This window comes from Leopardus geoffroyi, chromosome C3 (genome assembly GCF_018350155.1).
Source record: "Leopardus geoffroyi isolate Oge1 chromosome C3, O.geoffroyi_Oge1_pat1.0, whole genome shotgun sequence".
NCBI lineage: Eukaryota > Metazoa > Chordata > Mammalia > Carnivora > Felidae > Leopardus > Leopardus geoffroyi.
In genome coordinates, this window is record NC_059338.1 from 88,745,235 (window position 1) to 88,757,364 (window position 12,130).

The 12,130-nt window shown below is 41.1% G+C and overlaps 1 protein-coding gene across 1 annotated transcript in view; it reads left to right on the forward strand.

Moving 5' to 3' along the window:
- Nucleotides 1-12,130, forward strand: part of HAS2 (hyaluronan synthase 2) — a 30,166-nt gene that overhangs the window by 11,377 nt on the left and 6,659 nt on the right. Inside the window, exon 2 of the mRNA XM_045453792.1 lies at nt 538-1,164. Coding sequence (XP_045309748.1) covers nt 538-1,164 — 627 coding nt within the window. The remainder of the gene's footprint in view (nt 1-537; nt 1,165-12,130) is intronic.

Genomic DNA, 12,130 nt, shown 5'->3' on the forward strand with positions numbered 1-12,130 from the left:
GGATGGGAAGTTTACCTGTTGAAATGAAGCGCGATGCTCTTTCTTCCTTAACTTATTTTATTATTATTTTTTAAAGGTTTATTTTTGAGAGAGTGTGCGTGTGTCTGCCCGAGCAATTCGGGGAGGGGCGCAGAGAGAGGGAGACAGAGGATCCAAAGCAGGCTCTGCGCTGACAGCAGAGAGCCAGATGTGGGGCTTGAGCTCACGAACCGTGAGATCGTGGCCTGAGCCGAAATTGGACACTTAACCGACTGAGCCGCCCAGGCTCCCCTAACACATTGTGCTTTTCAGTAGAGCCTTGCCACCGTCATCTCATTTGATCCTTGAAACAGCACTCTGAGGTCCACCAGAAGGACATCCGTATCCCTGTTGTGCAAATGAGCAAATTGAGGTGCAGAAAGTCACTTAGCTAGTTAAGTGAGAAAGTGAGGTTGGAGCTCCTGAGTGCTTCTAGTCCAACACTCCCCGTGAAACCATGTGTATGACAAGTATGGGACAAGAGTGGTTAACCAAGAGTATCATTTGATTATATTACAGATGCATTGTGAGAGGTTTCTCTGTATCCTGAGAATAATTGGAACCACACTTTTTGGAGTCTCCCTCCTCCTTGGAATCACAGCTGCTTACATTGTTGGCTACCAGTTTATCCAAACAGATAATTACTATTTCTCTTTTGGACTGTATGGTGCCTTTTTAGCATCACACCTCATCATCCAAAGTCTGTTTGCCTTTTTGGAGCACCGAAAAATGAAAAAATCCTTAGAAACGCCCATCAAATTGAACAAAACCGTTGCTCTTTGCATCGCCGCGTATCAAGAAGATCCAGACTACTTGCGAAAGTGTTTGCAATCTGTGAAAAGGCTAACCTACCCCGGGATTAAAGTTGTCATGGTCATAGATGGGAACTCAGAAGATGACCTTTACATGATGGACATCTTTAGTGAAGTCATGGGCAGGGACAAATCAGCCACTTATATCTGGAAGAACAACTTCCATGAGAAAGGTCCTGGTGAGACGGATGAGTCACATAAGGAAAGCTCGAAGCATGTCACCCAGTTGGTCTTGTCCAACAAGAGTATTTGCATCATGCAAAAATGGGGTGGAAAAAGAGAAGTCATGTACACGGCCTTCAGAGCGCTGGGACGAAGTGTGGATTATGTACAGGTAGGTTTCCGAATTCCTGCCAGGGCAAACATACATTTAAATAAAGCAGCTTTTGTGTCTCTCCAGGCATATGCTATAGCCCATCCTTGTCCCTCTGAACACAGTACTCCTTTCAGTTCGTTTGAAAACCGCGTGACTGTTGAAAGCACATTTTGAAAGCGAGGGAAAAAAAATCTTGTGAAACTGTTAAAGACTATCTACGAAAATGCTGAACTTACGCGGTGTTATTGGTTGGAAATTGAGATTATTTTGAACAGGAGACCCTTCCTTCCTTCCTTCTCTCCCCCTCCCTTACCTTCTCTGCCCCCTTGGTTCTGCCAAGTCAAATCCAACGTCATTTTCCACAGTCTTAAAATCTCCAGACCTTGTACGAAAATAGTGTCTGCCGAGCAGAAGGGTCTTGAGAAAATCTGCAGGCTCAAGGGATGGCTATAAAACGTTTTTCACGGAGACTGGGCAAAATGGGGGTGGTGAGAACAATTTTGATTTAAAAGGGTAAGGCATTCAAAGCTGGGAGACAGAAGGAGAAGGAAAATGAAAAAGGGAGAAAAACAAACACACACAAAAACCCTTCCCAGAGCAAAATCGAAGTAATGTTTATTTCACTCCCCAAACAGCATTACCTCACTCACTGCACTTGACCTTTGAAAGCATTTGTGATGGTGTTTGCTTGCATGAAAATGAGACAGGCTGTGTCTGTCATTAATTCCCTGACTGCTCGCTTGCTCCAGGATTTCTCCCCTCCTCATTCTCACTGAAGCTTTCTTTAGAATGTTAGTAGGGTCCCTGTGAGTTTTCTAACTGCAATTTTCTTGCAGATACTTCAGTTAAATTTTGGCCATGATGATACGGAGAAGGGAGAAATGTCTGCAGTTTAAGAGAATCCATTGGGACACTCTCCCAATCTCCAATCAGTGAAATCCGACTTTTCAGAAGACCCATCATATACTTTAGGGTCCCTGATTGTCACAAGGTCACGCCCAGTGGGATGGCATGCTCTGTGTGATTGGGGGAGAATGGGCACCAGCTTCAGAGTCAGCTGGATGACCCGCCTGGAGCAGGACCACCTTTCCAAGCCTCAGTTTCATGGAGAGAATAAGCCGGTCTCACAAAGGGTTTGAGATTACCACGGGGTTAATTCTGGTTACTATCTGAGGAGTTTTGAGGCATTTTTTCCCCCTCAGTTGATACCAGTCTGCATATTAATCTCTTCTAGGGAGTTGATAGAGTTTCACTCCCAAGTTTCTCCTAATTTCTAGAATGTTCACAATCGAGGTACTTTTAGTTAACTCAGGACATTTTTATGTATTTTCATAGTGTAACTTCAGGCCCAGATAGAGGATGAAATGATCCTTTTAAAGGAAGTGATGGGATGGCTGGGGAATTTACAGAGGGTTTGAAGACTGAAGCCTAAAATGAAGAAACATGTTTTGATATTTCGCCTTTAATTCTAGTTAAAACAATTGCTACATTTGTCGTTTCTAATCAAGATGTCATTGTGTGGGTTTTCTTTTTTCTTTTCTTTTTTTTTTTTTTTAAGCCTGTTCCTCCCAAAGCCGCTTCTTCCATCATTCTTGTGTTGAACTTTGTTTGTATCCTTGACAACTTGACATTGTGCCTGACCAGGACAAAATAATACAAGCTATGGAACGTTAGCCTGGGCTCCTTGCTAGAACCCTAATCAGGCTTGAGAACTTTCCTTCCATCAGGCTGAGGCCTCCAAATAGACTAACCTGAGCACCAGCTGTTAACTGGGTCCTAAATCCTGCTAGAATTCTCCATCCATTCCAAATGTTCAAGGGGACTGACACAAGAGTAGAAAACCATTTGGCATTCTGAAATCAGGGGACTCCATCCTGCCATTCCTCATCAAAATCCCCAATTTTTAACCATGTGTGTGCTATAAAAGTGGAAACATTATAACAGTCAAACCAGTACGTTCTCACCATCCATTCTGACTGACCCAGGGTCTGAGAGTTGCAAAGCAGAAGCCACAGAAAGACCAAGGAGAGAGGTTCAAGGATGTTGGCTACTAAGCATTACAAGTGACTGAATGTGGAGAGCAGATTGGCTACAGAAGGAAGGAAGTAAAGTTTAGGTGCTCATACACAAGAGAGAATGGGGGCTGGGGCAGAAGTAGGACCATCTGCTCACATCCTTGCTACCCTGGCTGAAGACACTGCTTAGCTGGGCAGAGATGGCGCGGATGATTGTTTTTCTCAGATGCGGCTGAATCTTTGCACTGGCTAGTTCTCTTCACTTCATCTTTTTTTTAAGTTTATTTATTTATTTGAGAGAGGGAGAGAGACAGAGAGAGAGAGAGAGTGAGAGTGAGAGCACATGCATGCGGGGAAGGGGGAAACCCAAGCAGGCTTCGCGCTGTCGTACAGAGCCCAATGTGGGGCGCTATCTCAGAATCATGAGTGGAAATCAGGAGTCGAACGCTTAACAGACTGAGCCACCCAGGCGCCCCTCCATGACCCTTTTAGCAGGAGAAAAGGAAGACTAAATTATTCAAAATAGTAGAGTTGACCCTTGTTATTCATGGAGTCTGTATTTGTAAATTACCCAACTCATTAAAATGTAGTTGTAACCCCCAAATCAGTACTTGGCTGTGCTTTTGTGATCATTTTGAGACGTGCAGAACAGCAAGAAATTTGATTCACCTGATGTTCATGTTCTCAACTGAGGTCAAAGAAGACTGTGCTCTGCCTTTTTCAGCTTTTATACTGTAAACAAGTAACTTCTTCATAATGTATTTAGTATCATGTTTTTCACATTGTTGTGCTTTTTGTTGGTGACGTAGCTGTTTAAAATGCCCCCCCAAGTGTAGTGCTGAAGTGCTTGCTGTCTAGTGTTCCTGAGCACAAAGCTATGATTGCCTTATGGAGAAAATGTATTTCTTAGGTGGGCTTTGTTCAGGCATCAGGTACAGTACCTTTGGCCCTAAGTTCACTGTTAATGATTCAAATACATATAGTAAGATGTAGTTAAATGGGAACACAAATAACACAGTTATTTATTAGGTATTGATTTATTAGGTATTGATTTATTAGGTATTTATTAGGTATTGATCAGTAGACAAAGATGTGACCAGAGCCTCAGAGGAACCTAACCTTATATTTCTGCTAGAAGCCATTTTTTTTTTTTTTCTGGTGTTCTCTACATCAGTGTTCATGGAAACTTTGTAGAACATAACTACCCTGAATCATGAGAATTGACAAGTATGTATGTAGTATTTGCTTGGTTCCTGTATTGTATGGGAAGCCTGAACTATTCTGAGGGCCAATGTTGAGAATGTTCTATGTCTTTTTATATCATTCATTTTAGAGGATAAGATTGGGGCACAGTGAAATAGGAATGGGGCATCTGAATTCCAGACTTGAATCTGTTGTTTCCTTGCTATGGGCCTCAGCTGGTAGAACAGATGATCTCCGAGATCATTCCCAGCTCGGAACTCTAACTCAGTACAGTTTTTTTTTGTTTTTGTTTTTTTGTTTTTTTTTTTGTTTGTTTTTCAGTACAGCTTTAATTTCTCTGACATTTTTAACAGTTACTATCATATTTTTCACTTTCATTTGGTTTACTTTTTTAAGATTTTATTTTCAAGTAATCTCTACAGGCAACATGGGGCTCGAACTCACAACCCTGAGATCAAGAGTCACACACTCCACCCACTGAACCAGCCAGAGGTCCCTCACTTTGACTTTTAGTATGCCCTTTCCCCCCAATTTGGGCTCTTGAATGTAAGCCCTGAGTTAAATGCTACCATTATGGGACTTCCTGATTCCCTTCTTTAGAATGAGAATTCCAGCCATTTGGAATAAGGGTGTCTCTTGGCTTCAGCCTTAGAGGTGACAACATTTGGTTTCCCGCGTTCCCAGCTGTCTTGTCACCTTTGTTTTACACCTTCTATGACTTTCACTCATGTTTAAGCCTTCCTAAAAAGAGAATGACCAAATGACTCCTTTTTTAACCTGAATGTTTTGAATAGATTCTAGGTTGACCAAAGTCAGTAAGTATTTTACAACAACTTGGGTAATTCATTCTCCCAAGGAAGATATATATCTTCCTAATTCTTTTAAAAAAGAGCAACAGAGAAGGGCCAAATTGCTTAGATGTCTATGATACAGAGGCTTTCCACTGGATGGATTTGAGATCCTTTGTCATAAACTCAATTGGTGTAGAAGAGGGTAATCTTCCTTATCCTGCCTCCTTCTCACAAAAAGAATGATTATTTTTTCATTGAGGGTATTTTTTTTTCTGGAATGGTTTTACTGCTAAATTTCAAAGTGTGTTTTTAACTCTAAAATTCTTAAATTTTATGATTTTGTATTTGCCACTGAATCTGAGGCTGGTAAATTTAGCTATAGACTTACTTGTAAATTCCATTTACCCAAAATCCAAGTAAATAGAAAATCAAGATTTTTAAAAATTGAAAGTATCATGCAATATTGATAAAGTCCTAGAAGTTGGTTATGATAAAATTAATTACCATCCATCATAACCTTTTGAGTGACCTTGTTGGTTATATGAGAAATTTTAAATTGTGTGCAATATCCTATTTTTGTGAAGGTTATTTTCCATCCTAATGTTTTGGTCTCCCCTATCTCCTGCATGTATGTGGTTCCACCCAAATTATGTACTCCTTTTCAGCAGATAATTCAGTTTTCAAGTTGAGATTTGAAAAATAAAATTCTGTCTTCTACATTTATGTACTTCCGAAACCAAAGAATATGTTCCCATTTTAAATAGTATCACATGCATTAGGTTCAATGTCAATGAGATATGAAGTCAAGATGCAACAAACATTTTTTTAAGTTTTAATGGGTCCAGGGTCTACTCTTTGCTATAGGATGAATTTTCCCACAATAGAATGTACTTTCCCCAAAGGTACATTCAAGGCTACAAAGGAATCATAATCGGCTGCAAACTGCTCTCTAATTTTTTAATTTTCTCTAGTAAACAACCCAGTGTAAGGACTTTTACATTGCCTGCTCAGAATTGAGTTTGCTGAACTTAAGTTTATTGGGTATTGGACTAGGTAGGGATTGGTTCCCTGCTCTCCCGGTGAGTCATCACTTATTTACAGTGATTGTACGAAGGACCCCTTCTCTCATTGGATTAGTGTCCTTAGTGGGTGTCTCTGTGTTTGGTTTGTCACTTCTGGTTTTGGTTCGTCACTTTATGTCTTCCTTCTATTGAGCATTTACTATGAGTTAGCCAATATTAAGTGCTTTACATACGTGATCGAACTAAATTACCAATATAACAAACTTTAGGTGGATGTGGTTATCCATATTTTTCACCTGAGAGGTGGAGGCTTAGGAAAGTGAGGTAAGGACACTACAGTCAACAAGCTAGTCCAAGTTCATATAAACTTGGTGAATGGTGGATTGAGATCTGTTTGGTTCCAATATTTGCATGGTGCTTTCTCTTCTTTCAATAGTGTGTTTACTCTGGTATTATCAAGGAAACTGGCATCATCTTGCGTTTGCTAGTAAATAACTATTGGTAAATTTTGTTGTTGTTGTTCTGGCCTACTCCTTTTCACTAGATAAATGTCCCCAGGGAAAGGAGAGTGAGGGAGACTTTCCATTTACTTTGTGGTAAAGCTGTGTCAGGAAAGCTGGTAGCAGGGTCATGACCAAGAGTAAATTCCACACACTATAGAAAAAAATAGTCTCACTGGGTCAAGGTTAAGATGAAGGGTCAAGCCTTGCAAGCAGGCAAAGGATAAAAGCAGTAGCAACAGAAGGGGTCCTGATTTATTTTCAACCTGTTTCCTCGTTGAAGGCAGCCAGAGTAATTAAGATTTCCTCTTAATCTGTGTAGCTCTCAGTGCCCTTTGAAGTGGTATGGGGCTCGAGTTGGGGGTGGGGAGATCCACCAGGCAGTCTGAAAGGAAACACATTCAAAAAAGTGAAACATGGAGACTTGACATTTTAGACTTGAGTCTTAGAATTTGAACAGCATTTGGTAGAATAGGTCACAATGTTTCTTTCATTCTTTCTTTCTTAAATTTTTTTTTTCAACGTTTATTTATTTTTGGGACAGAGAGAGACAGAGCATGAATGGGGGAGGGGCAGAGAGAGAGGGAGACACAGAATCGGAAACAGGCTCCAGGCTCTGAGCCATCAGCCCAGAGCCTGACGCGGGGCTCGAACTCACGGACCGCGAGATCGTGACCTGGCTGAAGTCGGACGCTTAACCGACTGCGCCACCCAGGCGCCCCTTTCTTTCTTTCTTTCTTTCTTTCTTTCTTTCTTTCTTTCTTTCTTTCTTTCTTTCTTTCTTAATTTCTTTCTTTCAGTTCTATTTATTTTTTTTTAAGTTCTATCTATTATTTTTGAGAGAGAGCATGAGCAAGGGAGGGGCAGAGAGAAAAAAGAGAGAATCCCAAGCAGGCTCCGTACTGTCAGCATGGAGCCCGATGTAGGGCTCAGACCTACCAAAAGTGAGATCATGACTTGAGCCAAAATCAGGAGTCAGACGCTGAACCGACTGGGCCACCCAGGTGCCCGGTAACACTATTTCTAAAGGAGATTTTTGTTTAAATTATAGTGAGGTAGATTAAGATCAGTGAGATAAATTGGAATGAATTTATAGTCTAATAACTTACGTAATAAACTATACACTAATTGTTTGTAACTGGATTATAGATAGTTGCAGACACATTTGAATTTGTTCATTGGGATAAGACATCCTTGATATGTAATCAGTTCCCATGGTCATTTTAGAGATTCTTTACTGAGCCATCTCTTTGTGTTAAGGATTGTCATAATCCCTGAGGTTATGGGTTTACTTAGGGAGTATAAAAGTGTAAAGCTTATTACCTTAAACTAATAATACACTTCTCTACAGTCCTTTGTAAATTTACAAGGTACTTTGATATGCAGTGTCTCACTCCAGTACCATGATGATGGTAAGTGGCTTGTTAAAGGTCACAGAAGTAGTGAGAAACAGGACCCAAGACTTAATTGACGCTTCTTGATTCTGAGGGCATTTATCCTTATAATAGGCACAACTTGACAAAAGGAAAAAAAAAACTACTTTATTAATGTTTCACACTTTTTATGCAGTTACTGTTCTTTATAACACATGACGATGGAGGCATTGGGATTTTTAAAAAATTTTTTTAAACGTTTATTTTTGAGACAGAGAGAGACAGAGCATGTAGAGGGGAGGGGCAGAGAGAGAGGGAGACACAGAATCTGAAACGGGCTCCAGGCTCTGAGCTGTCAGCACAGAGCCCGAGGCAGGGCTCGAACTCACGAGCCGTGAGATCATGACCTGAGCCGAAGTCGGACACTTAACCGACTGAGCCATCCAGGCGCCCCAGGATTTTTTTTTTAATCCACTAGAATTAAAATTGGGCTTAGAACGTATTTAATCTCAACTTAAAAAAAATTTATGAAAGAGAACCCTCCCCCTGCAACCAATTATTTTAGTCCCACGGTTGGCAAACTCTGCTTGTAAAAGGTCTGATAGTAAATATTAGGTTTTGCAGGCCATATGGTCTCTATTACAACTATTCAACTTTGCTGTTTTAGTGTGAAAACAGCCATAGATGACATGAAAATGAATATGCTTGAGTTCCAATACAACTTTATTTATGGACACTGGGATTTGAATTTCATATAACTTCCATGTGCCACAAAATATTATTATTTTTTTAATTTTTTCAATTATTTTAAAAGGTAAAAGCCATTTTTAGCCCACAGGCCCTAACAAAACAGGTGGCAGGCTAGACTTGGCTTGAAGACCTCAGATTGTCAACCTCTGGTTTATTTTTTTATTTTTTTAATTTTTAAAAATGTTTTATTTATTTTTGAGAGAGAGAAAGAGACAGAGAGAGCAGAGGAAGGGCAGAAAGAGAGGGAGACACAGAATCTGAAACAGGCTCCAGGCTCCCAGCTGTCAGCACCAAGCCTGACACAGGGCTCGAACTCACAAGTCAGTCGTGAGATTGTGACCTGAGTGCGAGTAGGAAGTAGGATTCTTAACCAACTGAGCCACCGAGGCATCCCATCAACCCTGGTTTAGATAGGAAGGAAAGGGGAGGGTGTTCCTTCTTGACTGCACTGGGGAAGGACGATGATCTTAAGCACTTGAGTTGGATTCTGTGGTTAAGACTGAGGTGGCTGTTTCCTCCCAAATGTGTCTTTTTGCCTTGACACTTTCCCACTCATTTTAGTGAAAACTTTGCTTCATTTCCATAACTCCTAGTGAGAAATCCTATGACTAGTGATGATGTGGTTTAAACAAATTATAGTTGAGACATTCAGTGTGGACAGTGAGATGTTTTGATTTGTTCTCTAATTGTTTCCTGTGTGTAAATCATGGCCTGTAGTTTGTCCCCAGGTGAGGTCAAGCTCTGCGTCAACTGGTGTTTGTCCCCCACCGTTTCTAGCCTAGAGCTAAATAGCCAACATTTATGAAATCACATACTTATTATTAATTGGTGGGGAGACAACTAGAAAGCCTGTTCCCACTCTACGGATTTTCAGAGGGACTAAAGTTACACTCTTGATATACTAATAAATACAAACTATTAGGTCGATGAACATACATGCTGACTGTCGTAAGTGATGGCTTTCTAGCTGGCATTCTGTCACCAAATAGCATCCAGAAGTTGGACCTCTTTTTTTCCTTTCTCCTCTTTTTAAAATGGAATGCTTCACCTTGCGTGTCCTCCTTGCTCCGGGCCATGCTCGGCTCCTCTGTAGTGTTCCACGTTTCATTTATGTGCTGATGAAGCACCTAACAGAAATCGAACTTCTTTAAAGCTCTTTGATCCTGCCACTGCAAACCCCTTCCCAGGAGATTTCTGGGAGCTTTCCCTTCCGACACAGTTAAACCCACCAGAACAGTCTCTCTCTCTCTCTCTCTCTCTCTCTCTCTCTCTCTCTCTCTCTCGGAGAACTGCTGGCTGTTTGTAGTTGGAAAGTGGGAGGGGCAGGACCAATTTAAACATTCAGAGCCTCAGAAGTGTGGTTCAAGGTCATTTCAAAGGGGCGGTTCCCTTGGCTCGCCCCTGCTCACAAGCAGGCGGAGTGACTTGCGCATTAATTCTAGATTGCCCCTTCCTGTTGTTTTTAGTCTTATTTTAGCTTTCTGGTTTTACCTTTCCCAGCCTGAGTCAATAGAGGTGGGTGTGGCCATAAGCTCAGGATGCTGGAGCTAAAGGTGGGTCGAACTCTTGCCCCCACCCTTCTACCCGTATTACAGGCGGGACAGGCTTGCAGCCATCCATGTACAAGCCAGTGGTGGACCAGGCACTCAGAGAGGCAAAAGCGTCACTTTGGGTGAAATTTGTTTAGGCTGCTTCTAAGGCTTGTGTCCAAACCCAAGTATTAGTAAAATCCTACTTTCTACACTGAAAAACTAATGCCCAGCTCTTGCCTAGATAAAGTGAGATCATGCTGGACCAAAAGAGAATACTAAAAACAAAACAAAACAAAATAAAACAAAATAAATGGTTTTATTGAGAAAATGAATGGTCCTAAATAACTAGAGTAAAATAAGAAATTCAGATGTTAACCCTAAAATTACTATGATTAACTAAATACAGAGAGATTATAACTGTTATATACTTCTTAATTTATACAATTTTTTTAATGTTTATTTTTTGAGAGAGAGAGAGAGAGCGTGCATGCATGCACATGTTCTCGAGGTGGGGAGGGGCAGAGAGAGAGAGGGAGAGACAGAATCAGAAGCAGGCTCTAGGCTCTGAGCTGTCAGCACAGAGCCCAACATGGGGCTCCAACTCACACACTGTGAGATCATGACCTGAACCAAAGTCGGACGCTTAAGCGACTGAGCCTCCCAGGCACCCCATACAAGTTTCAATCATGCATTTAAATCGCTATTTTACCAACGTTATTCATTAATATATAATATATATTTTTTTGAAAAAAATTAATTTATACTTTTTTCAGAAAAGAATAGCTGTCAGTAAAACTGAGACACACATTTTTTAAAATGTTGAAATTCCTTAATTAATTATGTCAGGGACTCATGAGAGAGAGAGAGGGAGAGAGGGGGAGAGAGAGAGAATCCCCTTTAACTCAAGACTTTATGCTTCTACAAACTATTTTCTAAATTTTTTTTTCCATTCCAAACTGGTATATGAAATCCCTACTATTTTAATAAAGTAGTATGGAGAACTGTAAAGATAATTACTTTTGGTGTAAATAAATAGGCTAAATATTGATTAAATCCATTCTGGTGAGTCAGACTTGATGGAAAAATAATGGAATTGCTGATAACACTCCAGTCTCTACCAATTATTTATTGTTTGGATGGGGTTGTGGAACTGGTTCATTACATGTCAACCTGATCCATTTTTATCTACTAGGCTTTGCTGTAGTCCCCAGAAAGGAATACCATGTCTTATTGGTATTAATCAGGAATGGGGAGGTGGGGGGCACTTCTCTTATTTCTGGTTTTCTGTGATCATGTGGAAGAAGCTCTATCCACAGGTATAGCCTACCTGCGGGAAAGGCGGTAGCATTTCTCAGCTGTGTCACTCCTCCCTCCCTAAGAGAAGTGATTTAATCTGATTGGTGAGTCCGGGAGAAGGGGAGCTGGCTCCTTCTTACCCATTCCTTCTGGGAGTGGGTGGCCACCAAGGAGCTGGCATCGGCCAGACCTTTAGAAGGGCATGCACTGGGGCGCCTCGGTGGCACAGTCGGTTAAGCGTCCGACTTCAGCCAGGTCAGGATCTTGCGGTCCGTGAGTTTGAGCCCCGAGTCGGGCTCTGGGCTGATGGCTCAGAGCCTGGAGCCTGTTTCCGATTCTGTGTCTCCCTCTCTCTCTCTGCCCCTCCCTCGTTCATGCTCTGTCTCTCTCTGGCCCAAAAATAAATAAACGTTGAAAAAAAAAAAATTAAAAAAAAAAAAAAAAAAAAAAGAAGGGCATGCACTTTATCTGTAAGAGGAGGCTGCCCGCACTTAGGTGCTAT